At 48.6% G+C, this 18,938-nt stretch overlaps 2 protein-coding genes across 6 annotated transcripts; one reads left to right on the plus strand and one right to left on the minus strand.

The window, feature by feature from the left end:
- The first annotated feature begins 635 nt into the window (after positions 1-635).
- Positions 636-9,960, plus strand: C1H11orf16 (chromosome 1 C11orf16 homolog). 2 transcript variants are annotated; one of them, XM_043903699.1, is made up of 8 exons: positions 636-748; positions 1,115-1,260; positions 1,409-1,593; positions 2,964-3,120; positions 4,701-4,935; positions 5,570-6,226; positions 8,920-9,141; positions 9,628-9,960. In XM_043903699.1, the coding sequence occupies exons 3-7, from the start codon at positions 1,427-1,429 to the stop codon at positions 9,117-9,119; spliced, it is 1,416 nt and encodes a 471-aa protein (XP_043759634.1). In that variant the 5' UTR covers positions 636-748; positions 1,115-1,260; positions 1,409-1,426; the 3' UTR covers positions 9,120-9,141; positions 9,628-9,960. The 2 variants fall into 2 exon arrangements, with proteins under 2 accessions (XP_043759634.1, XP_043759643.1); XM_043903708.1 differs by lacking the exon at positions 636-748 and adding an exon at positions 842-930.
- AKIP1 (A-kinase interacting protein 1) lies at positions 9,954-17,632 on the minus strand. Of its 4 annotated transcripts, XM_043903730.1 has the most exons (6): positions 17,480-17,632; positions 17,038-17,265; positions 16,484-16,564; positions 14,196-14,300; positions 12,776-12,847; positions 9,954-10,386 (listed from the first exon to the last, which is right to left on the minus strand). In XM_043903730.1, exons 2-6 carry the CDS (start codon positions 17,257-17,259, stop codon positions 10,243-10,245), a joined length of 624 nt encoding a protein of 207 aa, XP_043759665.1. In that variant the 5' UTR covers positions 17,260-17,265; positions 17,480-17,632; the 3' UTR covers positions 9,954-10,242. The 4 variants fall into 4 exon arrangements, with proteins under 4 accessions (XP_043759665.1, XP_043759683.1, XP_043759656.1 ...); XM_043903748.1 differs by lacking the exon at positions 12,776-12,847; XM_043903721.1 differs by lacking the exon at positions 17,480-17,632 and having other exon boundaries at positions 17,038-17,468.
- Positions 17,633-18,938: the final 1,306 nt, after the last annotated feature.

Below are 18,938 nucleotides of genomic sequence, written 5' to 3' on the forward strand. Positions count from 1 at the left end.
AGCCTCTCCCTACCACTCAGATTCACAACAGAAACAGGAACTGGTGGAAGGGGGGAATAGATGTGGTAGAGACACTCACAGATGTGCAAAATGGCTGTCAGATGCCTCAAATACCAGTCTCCTCTGGATGTTCAAATGAGAGCAGAATCTGGACTTCTGTTCCTTTGGTCCCCGGTGTCCACTCCCACCACCCTAAGTTATCACCACACACCTGCTTCTCAGCAGCCCTGTGTCCTTCAGACAAACGTGCTCACGCTTTTGGTTATTTCATTTTAAACTACAAATTCTATCTTAAGAGTCCTTAAGCCAACCAGTGGGTTCCCTCCACTCCAGCCTCCTGCCCACAGAGGAGGAAGGCAGATCAACAGCCTTAAGACTGTGGGGTTAGCCCCCTCCCTCCCAAGACTCTCCTAGATCCAGGAGGGCTTCCCACCGCCACTGACTCTTTAGCAGTGGAGAAGCTTAGCTTCTGGGAACTGATGCTACACTGGCCCTTCTCCTCAACACCACCTGTCAACACCACTCTCCAGAAAGGCGGTGAATAACCAACCCCCCACCCTCCCTTCCCGCCCATGCTGCCCAAGGCCCCAGTCTCCCCTCCGCACATGCTCAGTGCACTCCCTCTGGCCCAGCTGGCTGTATCCATGGCAACCTGCTTGGCAACCAGGAGTCGGTTGGGCTGAGGCCGTGAACTCCCAACTGTCGGAAGGGACCCAGGCTGAGGTGGAGGAGTCTGGTTGGGGCTGTGGTAAGTACTCTTGGGGTCAGAACCGTGGGCTTGGGCAGGAGCACACCCAACAGGGCCGAGCTGGGCTGGGCCAGCCGAGTGTGATCTCGGGCCCTGGGTGGCAGCTGTCGCCTCTGAGCACATCTACGGAGGCTACCGCCCTGGGCTCTCAGCTCGGTCGAGTCAATCCTCCAGGTGACCAGGTTAGGAGGGAAGTCTGTGGTTTGGGTTAGGGGTCAGTTTGTCATCAAGGGCTGGGATCTGTAAAAGGAAGTATGGTTTTAAACCCCCGAAGTCCCTACAACTGGGGTGGAGGTGGGGGGTGGTGGTTAAAAAAACTAATGTATATTGATTGAGCTACTTAAAGATGCCAGGTGCTTTCCACAGATCGTCTCCAGGGCGTTAACTGACGCACCCAGGTGAAGTGAGCACGCAGCCAGCAGGCGGTGGACTGCCAGCTGGGTTTCTGGGAAATCACAGCTCTTGCTCTTTCAACCCCTCCCCTATTTCCTGAGCGGAGTCTCCCCGGGCAGGTGATGATTCTGGGGACACCCCGCGCGTGGTGGGAGCGGGTGGGGCCGCGGAGAGGCCGCAAACCGCAGAGCTGAGCGCAGCCGCGAGCCAGGCGCCCCCTGCTGGGCTGTGGGCTGCAGCTCAGGTAATAGAGCCGCTGGTTCTCAGGTATTTTCACTGAGGTCTATGGACTCCTCCGCGGGGCCTGGGACGCCTTTGCCCAAATACTGCAGTGTGGCCACGACCCTGAAGGCCCCTGCCTGGGCCGGCACCGCTCCTCCCTGGGACCTCACCTTCACCTGCCCCCTCGCCTGCCGAGCACCCTGGCTGACCCGGCACAGCCTCCTCACCAGGTACCCATCTGTGCTTCTTTTTTCCTCTCTGTTCTTGGCTCAAGATGGTGGGAGACATAATGGCCCAGGAGAGAGAAGACTTGCTTCCTGGGAAGGCCGAAAAGGTCCCTTACCCGTGTGCGCTGAGTTCCTTGGGTTATTATAATCGCCCCAACTGTACTCACGATAAATAAATAAATACAAAGAGACTTGCCTGGCGGTGCAGTGTTTAGGCATCCAGGATTCCACTGCAGGGAACACGGGTTCGATCCGTGATTAGGAAACTAAGATCCTGCATGCCTCCATGTGCAGCCAAAATATAAATAAATAAAAATAAACTCTACCCCCAGCGACAAGGGTTGACATGGCTTTTGTCCCACTTTGTAGCAGAGGGGCTGATGTCAGAGTTGGCATGTGTGGGAGAAGGCAGGCATCACCAGTTATCAAACTTCTGGCTCATTTTATCATCTTCTCTGAGACTTGCCCTGGCCCTATATGAGGAATTAGGTGAGGTGAGGTCACCAGATCCCTCCTCAGGTTCCCCCAGTTGTCCTAGCTTTTTGTGAATGGTACCCAAAGTTAGCTGTTTACAGTGAGAATACAAGAGGAGAAGGGAACCTCAGCTGATAAGCACATACAAATTGTGCAAGTCCCATGCTATTCAAGTCAGTCTGCCCAGGCTTGAACCTTACAGCCCCCTTTCTTGTTTCACCCATGTGGACCATTTCCCTTCAAAGCCAGAGTTTAAACAGTCCTGTATCCTGGCTTGCCCACAAAAAATAAACACTTTTTTTTTTCCTGGAAAACTGAAACCTGATTCAACAATTCCCTGTGGCTTGGTTTTGTCTACCAGAGTCCCCAGAACCAGCTTCTCCTTTTCTCTGTCCCTCAGCCTCTTACTCAGCCCTGTGCTTCCCCTGCTCAGATACTTCTTCCTCTCTTCCGACTCTATGGTGCTCAGCCTCCTTGTAGTTTTGCTCCATTGTCATCACCATCTAAGCCTCCAAACCTCCTCCTGGAATCCCACACACCGCCTCAGGATTTCCCTTCCTGGAAGAAGGCTTTCCTGGCCTGCTATCTAGTTTCAGAACCAGTGAATCTGGCCATCCCGTTATGTATCAAGGCTAATCCCATTCTGATTACCTTAAAACAGTTCCCAGGCCTTAAACAGCGATTCCCTTCACTCTCCTCTCCTTCTTTCTCTCCCAACAATTTACCTTATCTTACCGGAAGTCACAGATTGCCACTCTTTACAGGGTCTCCTGTTCCATATCACCTTAACTGTCATGTTCACCCCATGGTTCTGCTCAGACCTAACTTTGAAATGTGTTTCTTGATGGTTTTAGGGCTCGCTTTTCTCTACTTCCCTAATTCCATTTGCTTTTCCCCAGATACGCATCTTACTACCCGTGTCTCCACATTACTGACCCAGCATGGCAGGGGCCTGGCTGGCTGGGAAGAGTTGGAGAGGCTGCTGACACATGGGTCCTGGCAAGAAGGGAACCAGATGGCTTTTATTACAGGGCTCAGATAAAGGCTGCTCCAGAGGCAAGTCCCTCAGTCCCATGTCTCCCTGTATGTTCCTCTGGGTGGCCCTGTCGTACCTGATACGCCTCAGCTGTTCAGTTTCTTAAATAAGCACAGATCTTCCATGGCCAGGATGTGGAAGTGAAAATGTAATGTCAGTGAGCGCATCAGTTTGCTAGGGCTGCATGACAAAGTGGCACAAACTGAGTGGCTTTAACAATAGAAATTGTTTCTTTCAGTTCTGGAGAGAACCAGGTGTGGTGATTCTGAGGGCTCTGGGGGAAGATCTGTTCCAGGCACCTCTCCCAGCTTCTGGTGGTTTGCTGGCAATCTTTGATGCCCCTTGGCTTGTAGAAGCATCCCCCCGCACTTGGTCTTCATCTTCACTCGCTGTTCTCCCTGAGCTCATGTCTGTGTTCAAATTTCCCCTCTTTATAAGGACACCAGTCATTGGATTAGGGGCCCACTCTATTCAATCATACTCAGTGTGACTTTGTCTTAAGTCATTAAGACTTAAGTGTGACACATTTTGAGGTCCTAGGGGCTCGGACATGAACATGAATTTTGGGGGGACATAATTCAACCCGTAACAGTGAAGAAAATGTACAGTAGAAGCACTTTGTTCAGGAAGATTCGGTGTGTGGAGTTAGGAGCACCAGCCTAAGGGAAAGAGGAACCTCACGTGCACCTGTGTCCTTCCTCATGGGGGCACGGTCCCTGTGTGCTGGGGCCAGGCCTGGGCTTTACTTTGGTGATTGCTTGCTTCACTGGGACTTTTCTCTTTCTTTTCAGAGTCAGACTTTGTGAATGTGGGTCCATAGAGGGAAAACTAGTGTGATTTATAAAAAAGTATATATTATAGAATTTCCAATCAAAAGTCATTTTGTCATTTTCCAGTCACTAATATGTGATTTCAAATGAAATATCAGCAGGAGTTTGCTCAAATATAGCTGTCTGGTGACTAGATAAAAGTTAATTTGTAACCACACTTTATCTCTCTTCAAAAATCATACTGAGTCCTCCAAACAGCTTGTTCTTTTAATTAGCTCAGGATTCCTCCTGCCCTCCCTGTCAGGCGGTTCATTCCTTCCTTGGCCCCACCTCCCGTCATGGACATGCAGGCAGTGCACAGGGCTGCCCCGGGAGCAGCCATAGCTGTCCTTGCCTGACAGGGCCTGTGGGTGATACCCCACCCCCTGGCCGGTCCAGGCCACAGGGACAACATTACCTGGGAGGGCTGGGAGAAGAGGGGTGCTTTGGGGAAAGATGGAGAGGACCCAGTTTACTCCTATGAATTGCAGACCAAAAATAAAGATAGGAGAAAAGAAAAACAGGAAAAGAAAGGGCACAGGAAGAGAAAGGCAGGAAGTGATAAACAAGAGCTGCCACAGCAAGAAGCAGAGGGAGAGCCTCTGCCTCATAGCTGGCCTGTCCCTGCCGTAATGGGCTCCAGCAGCACCTGGCCTGGCCCCTTCCCTAGCTGGCCCCTGCTGTGTGGGAGGGAGACCCTCAGCCTGGCTCTGGGCGATGTAGGGAACCATGAGGCTCCCTGTAGTACTTCCTAAGGCCAGGTATTATTCTGAATATTTTCCTTCCCACAGTTGGAGAGGCAGGGGGTCCTGCTGGTGGAATTTGAGGCTCCTCTTGTCACAGGCCCAGAGCTGCCAGCCCAGCGGCAGAGCGTGGTCTTTGAGGAAGATGTCATTCAGTTCTCGCCAACCATGGAATACTCACTGCAACCTGGGGACAAGGTGCTGGCACCCTGGGGCCCTGACCAACAACGCTATGGCCCTGGCACTGTTCTCTTGGGCTTGGAGGCAAGAGACCCCCAGAGAGGTAAGGGAGCTGCTCTGGGGCTCCCCAGGAGCCAGGCTGGTGATCAGGCTGAGGAAAGAGCAAAGCGGGTGTCTCTACAGCTTAGGGGTCTTAGGGGCTTGACGAAATCCTTACCCTTTCACTTGCAGCTTCATCCCGAGGGTAGCCACAGATAGACAAATCATATTTTTCTGATTATAAAATATTTTTTATCAGGGCAAAATCACCCAAGGCTACTATGTCTATGTTGGTTACCTGACCTATGGTGTGGTGAGGTTATCCAGAGGTCACACCTGTACTCATGACTGGTCCCCCACCATGTCATTCCGGGAAGGATACAGTGCCCCTTGTATGGGGCCGGCCAGGCAGCATCGTAATTCAGAGAACCACAGAGGAGGCTCCTCCTCCCCTCCCCCTACCTGAGGAGGCATTTTGGTTTTGATGAGAAAACTGAGACATGGAGGCACAGGATGGGGAGGTAAACACGGGGCAGGTGAGGAACGTCCCTGGCGGGCTTTTCAGGGAGACTTGCGCCTGAGACAGCAGGCAAAGCTGAGGGGCTCTCCTGAGGCTTTGCTTCTGGGGAGAAGAGAACCCTTACCCTTGATGTGGAGGAGGCGGTTGTAACAAAATGTTGCCCTTCTCTGTTACATAGCATCCCCCAAAGAAGAAGAAATTACTGTTCACTTCTGGAATGGCAGGACAGCGCCAGTGCCTCTCAGAGGGGTCCAGTGGGTGCCCCCGGCTGTCTGGAAGAAGGCTATGGACGGGCTGCACAAGCCTTACACCAGGGAGTACCCCAGGCCCCTCGTCTGGGCCCCTTGCTGCTCTCTGGTGGGGCCGGTTGCTGGATTGGTCACCAGTGGGCTTCCTTGGAGCCCTCCATTCCTGTGTGCTCCCTGCTACCCACATGCCAGCTGTCAGCTGCTGGTCCAGGGCTGCCTCTGCTGCTGCCCCCTGGCTGGACCCACCTGGTGGCCTCTAATCAGGACCTCAGGGGTCGCAGCCAGAGAACCTCCAGAAACGGAGCTGAAGCCCACAGCCCAGCTTTTGCCCCTGGAGAGTCCTAAGGAGGAAGAAGTGGCAGTGCAGGCTGCCATGGCTGTTTCCTCCTCCTCCACCGCCTCTTCTGAAGACGAGGATTTGGAGAATGAGCTGGAGATGAGCCCCCCTCAGAGGCTGCTGGTGGACAGCACAGTCAACACGGACCCCATCCTTCTCGAGAAGTCTCCGAGGAAGCAGGGTGGCCTCTGCCAGCCAGAGTGGAGGTACTGGAGGAGAAACGGGCCTGAGCCGCACCCGGGGAAGCCAGGTAGGTCTTTTCCTAGGGTGGGGCTGAGGCCCCTGCCTCCCGTCCCCTCTGCAACCCCCTCCTTGCGGGGTGGGGGGGCGGTCCTCTCAGGAATCTGATACTTGTGTCTGCTGTGATGGAAACTGGAAGTAACATTGGGGGGTGTGGTCATTTGAAGGGAGGCTGTGATAAGAGGAAAGTAGTGGGCTTTATTGATTAAATGGAGACCTAACAAGAAAGGATGGGCCAATCTTGGTGCTAAGCTTTGCATCCCTATTTGACAACTGTACTTTCTTTTTTCACTAGTTTCACTGCCATTGTCCGCTTCTACCCTCCCCTCCTTCACTTTCCTTGGAGGCTGTGATTTTTCTCTACATGCGCAGTCAGAATGCCTCCATGTGTTGATTAGAGTCTTCAAGGCCCTGAGAACTCAGAAACTGGTCTTTAAACATGGGTCATCAGACCCTACTCTTCATGTGAGCCCCTGAGGAAGTCAGAGTGGGAAGAACCAGGCACAGCCTTAATCATCTCACTCTACCAGGGAGAGGGGAGGCAGTGTCATTGTGAGCAATCTGCAGCCACCCCCGAACCTCTACCCAAGCAAAGACCCGTGTGACATGCCCTTGTAGGTTTAGGGAAGTGTATCACTGATAATGCCTCATGCCATGCAATTTAAATTCCCAGTGTGGCCCAGAAAGAGCAGATGCCTAAGGCAGCTGGCAGAGCTTTATGAAGGAGATGGCTTGCCCTAGCCAGCCCTAGACTAGATTCTTGGGGCCCTGGGATGACTAATTCACCTTTGGTGAACTAAATGAACATTCAACCTGGGGGAGGGATACTGAGGGTTAAGGAATACCACTGCTAAGGGTGTAAGGATCTGTAGACTGCCCACTCTGGGACTCACTGTGAGTCCCCATTTGAAGCCATTGCCCTATTTCCAGGATATCTGCTTAATCAGAACCTGTCAGCCCACAGGGATTTCAGTCTTGCTCCAGGCATAAGGACTTTATTAGTCTTCCATTTCAGGAAGCTGAGAAATTGTTTCTACAGTAAGAAACTTTCTTGGTGACTCCTCTGAATCCCTGGCCTTTGGGGTGGGCAGGGATAGACATATCAGTTGCTGATTTGTTTTTGTTTGGCTGTGTTGGGTCTTAGTTGTGGCATCCAGGGTCTTCATCGTGTCATGTAGGATCTTTCCTGGTGCAGCACATGGACTCTCTAGCTGTGGTACATGGTTTAGATGCCCTGCGGCATGTGGGATCTTAGTTCCCCAACCAGGGATTAAACCCGGATCCCCTGTATTGCAAGGAGAATTCTTAACCACTAGACCACCAGAGAAATCCCAACTGCTGTTGTATTTTATATGATGGTTCCTTCCTTAGGTTTCAAGGTGTGGGATCTTTCCCCCATGTCTGAGAGGGAATAACTAGAGGGACAGGAATCTAGCTATGACCAGTGGAGCTTTTCCTCCACTCTCTAAGAGGACACTTTGTATAGAAAATGTCAAGATGGGGCAGGGAGAGCTTCCTGGACTTCTTTCCTCACAGTGAAAGGCCCTGGAAGAAGTGCTTGAAAACAGGTTTCTATAGGTGTGCCCTCCAACAAGTGATAATATAAAGAAAATAGTGCCCAAATCTAGAGTTTTCAAGTTAAATTCTCCATAGCTTCCACTGCCTCCTGCTTCAGCACAGACTTAGAGAAAGAAAAGCTGTACCTATCCAACAGGGAGTAGCCTGTGGGGAGCAACTGAGATAGGATGAGGCCCTGCCTCATGGAGAGGCAGGCCAGTGGGGTAACCAGAGGGCCATGGTGCGCAGACCTGCCCTGGTTCGAGGCCTACATTCCCATGGCTTGCTCCATGGCATTCTATCCAGACTGTTCCAAACCCAACTGAGTCCAGACCAATCTTTCCTGGCCCCAGTGTACACTGCTCTTATCTCCACCACTCAACCACCTACACCTACATTCAGCCTCTTCCCCCATTACTGTATTTAAACAGATCCTCTCTAAAGTACCCTGCATCCCCAAATAAATTCTAATAATTGGCCATAAAGAGAAATAGAGTATCTTCAGGTACTTGGCCTGGCTTTCCTCTAGGTTATTGGACCATTTGTTATGCTCCAGGCAAAGGTTAATTCTTGGAGTGGAACCATGGTATCAGTGAGCCTGCCCTCTGCCGAGTCCCACACCGGCACTCAAAGCTATAGAGAATAAGCCCGACCAGCCCTCATCCCAGACGGACGCTGTGCCTTACTAACCAGCGAGATGAAGTGTGTAAAAGGACATGTGTGCTGGGTTGGAAACCATGGCGAACACCAGAGGTTTTCTTCTCTCCCTTCCAGATCTTGTTCCCTTTTAAGAAAATGTGCTGCTTTGCTTCTCCTAATTGTGCTTGAGTGCCACCAAGAACTAACACGTGCCAGTCTGGTCTGAGGCTCTGCCCCCTAAGGATCCTCTTGTATGGGTCCCCCCTGCCTGCCACACTTTTGGCTCCTTTTAGTTACAGGCTGAGAGGTCACTGTCTGATCCTAACCTAACAAACCTGGGGGCAGGATTCCTGTCAGTAGACATGCTGCTCTCCTCCCTCGCTTATGACTGAAACAGGGTTCAGACAGTTAAAGGATTCTGTGATCCTTGATTTAGTCCTACCCAAGTCATCAAGACTAACCCCATCAACATGGTAGCATATTCAACTAACTGAATTTTGGGTTCAGGAATAAGACTTTGCAGCACCCAGAAAGATGAGAAGAGCAACAGACAGCAGAGAGAGAAACCTGCTGCAGCGGGGAGTCCCGGAGAGCTGGCCCTGGACGTCACTGGCATGAAGCCGCTGCAGATCCTGCCCAAGGAAGCCGAACGCAGAAAACTGAGTCAGGGTGCTGCTGCACATCAGGGGGGCCAGAACTCCCCCTAGACTAAAAGCCCCACGGATCAAGGTAAAGCAGAATGGCTGGAAAGGGGTTTCTGAAGGGCTCTTTCCATGCTTCTTTGATCTTTTGGAGTCAAACCCACAATTTTGCATATGATTTCAGAAGGCTTGCAGAACCCACAGATTTCATCACTGGCTTCTTGGGGGTACAAGGATCCCTGTTTAAGTGACCCCTCTACCTGAGGATGGTGGGTATGGGTCTGCTTTGCTAGGCCTTCTGTCCATGAGTCTGGTCCTCACTAGGAATGCTAAGACAGCTCTACTTAAAACTTTGTTTTCATCATATAAAATACTGGCCTCTTTTCTGAGGCAAAACTTACGTTCAAAACAAGGTGAAGTCCTAGGCAGTTAAACTGAGATGCAACAGTACTGTTGGTGTGCTAGCTTAAAGACGCTTAGGACACAGCAATGACTTCATAATTTTAAGGATCAAAAGTCACTGATTTTTAAAGTCAGCATAAGACTCTCAGTGTTTGTTTTTTTTCTCTTATAGGAAGCTAAAGAGTAGAGGTGGAGCTACAGAGTGGCTGACAAGGCACCCTTCAGCAGAAATGGCAGAGTCAGGGCCACAGATGACAGTCCAGTGAGCAGCAGCATCTTCACCTGTCCTGAGGGGCACAGGAGTGAGGTGCCCAGGGCTCCCTGCCAGGGGCCGGGTGAGACCTGCTTGAGGATGCCTCTTCCACAGAGGCTACAGAACATGGTTGGCCTGCTTTGGGCAAACGTGTCCACAGCCTCTCTGCTATCTTTTCATAAAGCCTCAATTGTACAAGAGTGACGTTTTGTTTCCCTTCTTAATGCCAATAAAAAGGAATTTTCTTCATTTCCAAATCTCTCCCTTTATTATCATAATTAACCTTTGCTTGGAAATCAAGCTGTAAAAACTATTCAGACAGCATCATTACATTATTACTTTCAGGCAGAAGAGGGTGAGGGGACTTTCAAGTTAAAATAGGCACTGAAAGAGACACACTCCAGTTCCTAGGAAGGCTGACCCTCTACAGTCAGCACTAAAGGCAGGATTGATGTGTACATATTAAGAATATACAGTAGCTTTATTCTTCTTGATACTTAGAAAAAGGTGATGTGATGCCTGTGATGGTCAACTTCATATGGGGAAGACCAAGTCCACACTTTGTCCCGAATCAACTGCTACCACATGAGTCTTTTTGGTCAAGTCATCTGCACCCACAGTGACGGAATAGGTCCCTGGATATACCTCTATGTAGAGGTCCTTAGAGATGTTCTCAGCCTGCAAGGAAAAGCAGATATTACCAGTTTAGAGGTTTTATGTCCTGGTGCTGTCAGGGCATCTTGTGTGTGATGCAGTGAGAGGCACTAACGAGGGAGATGGAGGTTACGCTTTCTACACCTGGCTTGGCCACGCAACAGGACTGCCATTCAGGCTGGTCTCACCCTCTCTCTATGCTTGTCTCCTTAATGCTAAAATTAGCTCACAAGAATGTATGTGAAAATGCTTCATGTTGCAGGAACATGAAGAATCATAAAAGGACACACTGGTTGGAGTATAAAGGTAAGAATCAGGTGGAGGGAAAGACTAATGACTATTGCTTTGGGGCTCGAAAGTAGGCAGTGGCACCTGTTAGCACAGATCAGCAGTAATGGCAAGGCACTGTGGGATGATGCAAAGCATTCTTTTTAGGTGTGCTTTGCTAAATTCATTATTAGAATGAAACATTTCTCCTAAAGCTGAGACTATGAATAGATCCCATTTTGTCATGCAGCAAGTCGGCCGGCTGGCTAACGTCCTCCCTTGGAGGACTGGTTCTCCCATACAGATGGTCCCTGACTTACAACAGTCTGACTCATGTGTTTTTTTGTTTTTTTTTTTTAATTTTACCATAATGTGAATGTGATATGCATTCAGTAGAAACTGTACTTTCAATTTTGATCTTTTCGCAGGCTACTCTGATGCTGCGGCAGCAGTGAGCGATCTCCCAGTCAGCTGTGCAGTCTCGAGAGTAAACAACTGATAAACTTATAACCATTCTGTACCCACACAACCGGTCTCCTTTTCACCTTCAGTGCAGCATTTGATAAATTACATGAACTATTCAAAACTTCACTATAAAGTAGGTTTTGCATTAGATGATTTTGCCCAACTGCAGGGTATATAAGTGTTCTGTGCATGTTTAAGGCAGGCAAGGCGAAACTATGACTTTCAGTAGCTTAGGGATATTAAGTACACTTTCGATTTATGATATTTTCAACTTATGATGGATTTATCAGGATGTAAGTTGAAGAAGATCTAAACTGCAAAACACAGGAAGCTGGAGTTAAGGAAAAGACTTATGTTTAGAGCTGAGCTGAGCACAAGCCATCCTGCAAGGACAGACTTCAGGCCTGGCTTCGAAGGGTCAGGGCAGATGTGCAGGCAGAGGAGAGGTCCTAGCTCAAATGGCTAAAGAGCAAAATCACAAACCAGAAAAGAACCTGTAATTAAGAGCCAAAGCTTCTCTCCCACAGCAGGGAGACCACTACATGCTCACTCAATGCTTAGAAGAAGCCACAGACAGAAGATGTCATTTCTATACCACTCCTGGGGATGGGGGACCAAACTACTGGCCAGTGAATTCTGCTGGGAGGACTACATGATAATATTTATACTTTTATGAAACTTCCTCTCTTCCCATCTTACAAATGAATTTGAAGCCAAGTGTTTCCAAAGATGCTTTATGCTATATCCTTTCATGCTCAGTTACTGCAAAACTGGAGGCTTATCATTTAAGTGATGTGAATGTGTATAAGGCCACAACTATTTATTGATCATCAACTATGAAAAGAAAAGGTTTCAGGAAATACAGCTATATTAGAATCGGCAGAAAGTCAAGGATGCTCTGCATAAAAAGGGGCAAGATTGGCATCTGTGATTTCAACACTGTGAGTATCAGGAAAAAAAGCATTACCAACATCCAGCCAGTATTGGAGGCATCTAAGCCTAACAACTTGTACTAGAAGCAGAATAGTCTTAGTTGCTACTAACTCTAGTATATTCTGAATCCAGGCTAGGAGTACACTGTAGACCAACAAAAATTAAACTACTACTGCAACATACAGGGTTCCACTCCTCAGAATTCAGTCCTTCCAAGTTCCGGAAGATTCCCTGGGTTAATGAACTAATGAGTATTTTATCCTGAAAAACTCATCATTGTATGTTTTCACACAGAAACATTTGTGGAAAATAGGAACAAACTCCTTTCAATGTTTTGGAACCCGATCTAGCTGAATGTATATGTTTCAGAATTTCAGCCATGGTTTTCACTTCATAAGCAGGAGGGTCAGGCCCCTCCTGCTGCTTAAACAGATGGTGAAATTCCAGCAGGGCCCAGTGCCAGCCCAGCTGAGCTGTAGGAATGGAGTTATGAATGCTCTGCATTCTTTCCGACCACAACTATGAGTTGAGGCACAAACACTATCTCTGAAATTTCAAGGGAAGGAAGGATACCATGAAAATATAATTTTACAGTCAACTAAAATGCTGCACACTTTCCCCAAGGGTAAAAATATCCCAACTTAAAAATAATATGGATCCAACACAAAGAACCCTGTTATAACCCGGTCAGCTGATTCATGGACAGCAGTGGTGGGGAAGCCCGGTGCCCTAGAAGTTCTGTACTCACAGACTGGGATGCCTTCAGCACACACTCTGACACCTGATGCATGCCTCCAACACTAAGGCCTGCGTCTTTTCTCTGAAGAGAGAGGTAGAAACACTGATGAGGGCCCAAACTTTGACTTCTGGATGGTAAAGAGAAATTTTTTCCTACTTAATGAAGAACTAATGATTGTACTGTCACTGTTTTCCAAGTTGTCACTAAGTTCTTAAGGTTTTTAGTGATTTCTGTGAAGTACTTTTAGTCAGATGTTTACCATCATTACCTTTTATCCTTACATGGGCTTTGGAGAAAGACAGACCTGAGTTTGAATCTTACACCTGCCATTTATTGAGAGGGACAGATTAATATCTCTTAAGTCTTGATTTCTAGGCTATAACCTGGGGATACTAGACTGTAGGAAAGATTTAAAGTGCAAAAGGGACTGACGTTTAACAGGCTTTCAGAAAATAGAATTCTCTTCTGTGCTTCTCCCAGCAGTGGGAGTACTAGAGAGGAAGAGACTGAACTGAGAAAGTCAATTTCCCTTAGAGTCATCAACTTACATTATATAGGAAGGGAGGGGAGGGGTACAAATGACTCTTGCACACGTGTAAGCTCCCTTAGGGTCAGGTGCTCTTAAGGGGGCCTGGATCAGGTCAGAAATGGGAGCCCTGGATCCAGGCCCTGGTGCTGCCACTCGCACCCCAGGCCAGGGAAACGGGAGGGACTTCTGGCACACAGCCAGTCCTCGCTCATATCCCTGTGGCCACTCTCCTATCCCTTCTCAAAACAGAGAGGTCAGGAATCCAACCTGTGGATTAGACTCTGGACTTAAGTTTGCTACCTTTGAGTGCAACTAGAGGACCTAAAAACAAAAACAAGAAAAACCAACTCTTCCCAGAAACAATAACAAAGGACTCCTGTTGAATCAGTTCAACAAGTAGAGTCTTTTAGACTTCCCAGAGTGACATGTGGTAAGACAGGGAATTCATAGTGAGAAGCCTGTAACTGTTATCTTTAGGAAAAGGATGTTGTTAAGAGACCCCCTCCTTGCACTTCCTTTTTTGAAATTACCAAAGATATGATACTTATCACAACTTTATTTAAAAAACATTTTTTTTGGTAAAATACATGATGATTAAAAGTCTCTTTCATATCTCTAGATGTAGAAGAGGATATCTGAAGCATTTTTGTTAAGCCTGCTCAAGAATCCCTTGGCCCAGTACTGTCACTGAAGATCCTATAGTGGCATCAATCGTGTATTTTGGACAGAAACTCCTTATTTCATGTCCACTGCTGTAAATTCTCCAAAGAGAAACATTTCCATAAAGTGCTGTCATGTTGAGTCACCCAGCCACCCAATAACACAATCCAGCAGAAGCTCCAGGATGTAGGGCCTCCCAGTTTCGGAGGCTGAGGGCACAGCACAGCTGAGCATACATACCTGACCACTCCCTGCATCAGAGCACAGGTGTAGCTCCGATGTCCCTCTGTGATAGCGGTAGACGTGGGTTGCCCCTCCTTCCTCTGGTGCAGATGAGTAATATTTCTAGAGAAGTAACGTGGAAGACATTGGGTAACCAAAGAGTCTGGTCAGATTTTCAAAAAACACCCTGTTACTTGGACAAATTATGGTTAAGAAGAGAGGCAAGAGAGCAAAGGTAAATTACCTGCCCTCCCAAGAAGCCTCTTAAGTCATGTAACAAATCTTAGCCTGTGTAAAGTGACTGCAGAGAAGGAAACTGCAGTTGGCATTACTTTGCTGCCATCTGCTGCCTCTGCAGGGCAAGAACTCTGGCAACTCAAGCTGGGTAGGACCATGCTCTCTGCCAGGTTAAACAGTTTTCACAACATCCTCACTCTGATATCAATACACAAGCCATTTCATCTCTATTCATGACAAGTTCTGACAAACAGGTCCGTGTTTACTAAGTCTCAGGCAAGGCCAAGAGAAGAGAGAGGTGCATCTGTTGGCAATTTAGAAATACAACAGGAAATACAACCACTAGACAGTCGTTCTCCCCATGTGGAGGAGGGGAGGGAGTAATCTCTGATTTAGGCAAAATCATCCAAAGGATCAGAAAGCAGTTTTTTCCCTTGTCTACTTCCTTCCTCCCCCTCCAAGTTAACCTTAGACTTGCCCTTGATAGTGACTAATGTCGAGGACATCATAAGCTTGCCTGTTTGGAACAAAGGGTAGGGACAATGTTTAAGGCAAGAGACCAAAAAAATGAGAAGCTGGGAAAAGCGCATCAGGACATGAATCTAATGATGTAACTTAGGGGCTGCTTCAAAATTCTGAAAATGAACTCAGAACACTGTTCTTAATTCTCTCTCTAGAGAGCCAAGGAGTTCTGAGGCTCCATTCTTTAATGGAGACTTGAACTGAAGCATGAACTGAAAACCAAAGTGAAGAATATCAATTTGCTAAACCTCAAACCAAAGACAAATATTATTCCTTTTACTGAACCATGAACCAAAGTGTTTAACTTCATCACTTTATAGTAGAGCCAAAGTTATGGATTTTTCTAAAACCATTTCACAGAATAAGAACATAAAAATACTCTCTGAACCGTATCTCATTGGTTGGAATCCTATTCTTGGAGTCGTAAGGATTTTATAAAAGATGTAGAAACATTATTTTTTTTTAATTTCAATATTCATTATGAAATTGAAAAGCAGGATAGAAACGAGGTATTTTCTTCCTTCTATCATAGAGACCAGCACCCTTACACCCACATAAGAATCATAAAATGTTAGGCTGGACAAGACCACAGAGTCTGTTTTAAGTCCTAGAAGACACAGAGTACCTTCCACGCAGGTGATTTTCTTGAATGTTGGCTGGTCCACCTTCAACATTCCCTTAAAGTACTTAGAGATGACCTTAGCGTATGCTTTTGAGAAGAGTATCTTTACAACCTTTGTTCACTCATTTTAATGAATGGGACCGAAAATCTCACATAGGTCCTCTGTGCTACAGTTTATGGCAATTTTCTGGCGTTCATCTTTCAGTGGAAACTGAAGAAACAGACTAAAAGGGCTGGAAAGGACTTGAACATTGTCAATTTACCACAGGGAAGGTAAGGCTGAGAGAAACTAATTGGCCTAAGGCATTAGAGCCAGGAAGTGGCAGAATACAGGTCGGATTCCTGGGATGCCACCCCTGCCATTAAGCCACACTACCTCTGATGAGGGCACTGTGTCTGTGCCACAAAATCAGCTTTGTAACCAACAAGTGATATGGACCCAAAGGGACGTACTTAAAAACTATGTTATCAGGGACTTGGAAAAGAGATTAAAATCTAATGGAGGGATTTTGTTTCAATTTTTGCTTTGAAAACAGACTCAGTTCCAATTTAGAGTGATTCTACAGATTTAAAAAAAATTTAGTTTAGTTCAAAGTTTTAAAAACTCCTTATGTTTGGTCTTACTCTGGAATTCAGTAAATAAGCACCCACATCCCCATCTAAAAACAATAGTGAGGGCTAAACTTTTCTGCCCTGTTCATTGCTGTAATCTCCTAACAGCTAAAGCTAGGCAGTCTGTATTTGTTGAATGAACTGTAAACTGGATTTATCGCCTGTTGTAAATCCTTGACTAATTACAACCTGCCCACGAAGGCAGGACCAGGTGAACAGACTGGGTGCAGATTCTTCCTAAATCCTACAAAAATCCAGTTTGTGATCCATCAGCAGGCAGATCAGAGGTATGCTTTGGCTTACACCAACTTACCCCACACTGACTTGACGTATAGTTCATGTATTCAGCCATTGTTCTGAAGGAAGCATTGAGGGACGGGTGTCTGTCTTCTCTCTATTTGAATAAACGGCAAATCACAGGTGAGATCTGTATTCCCTACTGGAGAAGGAAGTCATTTTGGAAATACCTTCCTTTTTACTTTTTGAAAGGCCTCTGCAAGTTTAAATTAGTAAAAGGATCTTACTGAGAAAGAATTCCAACTCTAAAAGGAATACACACAGATGCAATTTTTCCAGGACAAAGGTTTGTTGGCTCTCCTCGAGTATCAGATGATAGCCTCAAAGAATTGTGTTAAAAAGTAACCAACCAGAGCCGAGCACTAGCGGTACCTAGCGGTGTCCTAAAGCTACCCACTAAGAATCTGTCAAATGTCAAGAGTTTTCAAGACCTTCCGGTTCACTGTCCTGATACACAGCAGCTTCCGCAAGCACAGGATCCCTCGGGTCCCAGCGTGTGGCGTGCCCTGGTTCTCAGCAAGCCGCTGCTGAGGGAATGAATGGGCTGGTCCACAGCACACCGGCCCTCACCTTTCCAGGGAGAAGGCGCTGGGGGCTGGCTGCCGGCCCTCTTTCTCCGTAGTACCGCACCCGGGAAACGACCCCCACGCTGCCTTTGGGAAGCTCCACCGAAGGCCAGTCCACCGCCCTCCTCTTGGCCCGCTCCAGCACTTCCTGACCCAGCCTAGCCGAACGCTGCAGGGAACGTCGGTCCACCCCGTTCAGCGCCGCGGCCACCAAACAGCTCTCCATGTCTCCCTGTGAGGGAACATACACACAAACACGGGCGAGTCAGCGGAGCGCCGGACGCCGCTCCATTTCGGGGTCGGACCCAGAGCCTCGACCTCCCTGGCGACCACTGCCCTCGGCTCCGCCCAACGCGCTCTCCAGCCAGCGCCCTGTCAGGGCCTAAGGCGTGCGCTCTCACTCCCTCCATTTCCATGGCCCCCTCCCCTCGCTTCAGAGCCCTCACCCAGTCGGCCTCTCAAGGCGCATGCGCTCCGCGCACAGTCGGCGAGAGAGGACTGGTTCTGGAACACCCTGCGCCGGCGCAGCAGGCCATTGGCCGGTGGTGGTGAGGGGCGTGGCCGGTGCGGTGGAGTGTGCAGCTTGCGACCCACACGCCTTCTTGCAGCGTCTGCGAGCCGGTTGTGCGGTTAGGTGCTTGAATGCAGGGGGCGGGGTCTGGCGGCGGGCGAGGCGGGGGGACCGGTGGCGGAAGCTGTCTGTCCACCTTGCTGCAGGAGCCTCTGGGTCAGGACCTGGCCCTCAGAAACTGTCTCCACCGCTTAACGCGGGGAGAGTGTTAGTCGCTCTGTCGAGTCCCACTCTTTGCGACCCCATGGGCTGTAGCCCGCTATTCTCCTCCGTTCATGGAATTTTCCAGGCAAGAATCCTGGAGTGGTTGCCATTTCCTTCTCCAGGGGATCTTCCTGACCCAGGGATCGAACCCAAGTCTCCTGCATTGCAGGCAGACTGTTTACCGTCTGAGCCAAATACGTTCTAGCGGGGAACCTGATGTAAAGCCAGGTGGTCCCTTGTTGGGCTAATTGTGGGGAATAATATGCATGCCTCCAGGCACCTCGTAATGCCGTGTCTTGGGATATCGCTACTCTGAAACGTCGTTTGGTTGAGGTGATGACCAGGATAGGCCAAACAGTGCAGGTGCCACAGTGGCATTTGGAGAAGGGAGTCCAGCAGGCTGTGGGCTCTGGGATGGGCGGCCCACAGGGCCAGGGGCACCTGCATTGTGTGTTGTTGAGTCGCCAAGTTGTGTGCAAGTCTTTGTGACCCATGGACTCCAGCATGCCATGGGTTGTGTTTAGGGTCTCATAATCCCCTTGTGGTAGCTTCCTCACACCTCCGGTGAGAAGTACACACTCACATCATTTTCTTTTCTTTAAAAATTATTTATTTATTTATTTTTGGCTTCACTGGGTCTTTGTGGCTATGCACGAGCTTTTCTTTAGTTGTGGCCAGCGGGGGCTACTTTTCATCGCCTGTGGGGGCTTCTTACTGCGGCGTCTTCTCTTTGTTGCAGAGCTTAGACTCTAGGGCACGTGGGCTCAGTAGTGGTGGCTGGCTCCCAGGCTTTTTAGTTGCCCCCAACTCACACATTTTTGAAGGCCGTTTCTGGGCATGGGAGTTCACCTTTCAAGAATAACCCCCCCCGCCCCACGTTTAAGTAAGGAGCTATGCATCCTTACCTTCCACTCCATGCTGCTGGTTATCTGGTAGGAGATACGAGGTCTCATTGCTAATTAATGACTTGGCTACACCACCCTGGCGCGCAGCAAATCGCCGCCTCTCAGGAGGGACCAATTTAAGAGGACTTTCTCAGTGCTGAGCTGAGCAGTGCTGAGCATCCTCAGCAGATGGCTTGTTTAGCAATTCTGAGTTACCAGGTGTGTATGAGTCTTTTACTACAAACC

This window comes from Cervus elaphus, chromosome 1, assembly GCF_910594005.1.
Source record: "Cervus elaphus chromosome 1, mCerEla1.1, whole genome shotgun sequence".
In the NCBI taxonomy this organism is placed as follows: Eukaryota; Metazoa; Chordata; class Mammalia; order Artiodactyla; family Cervidae; genus Cervus; species Cervus elaphus.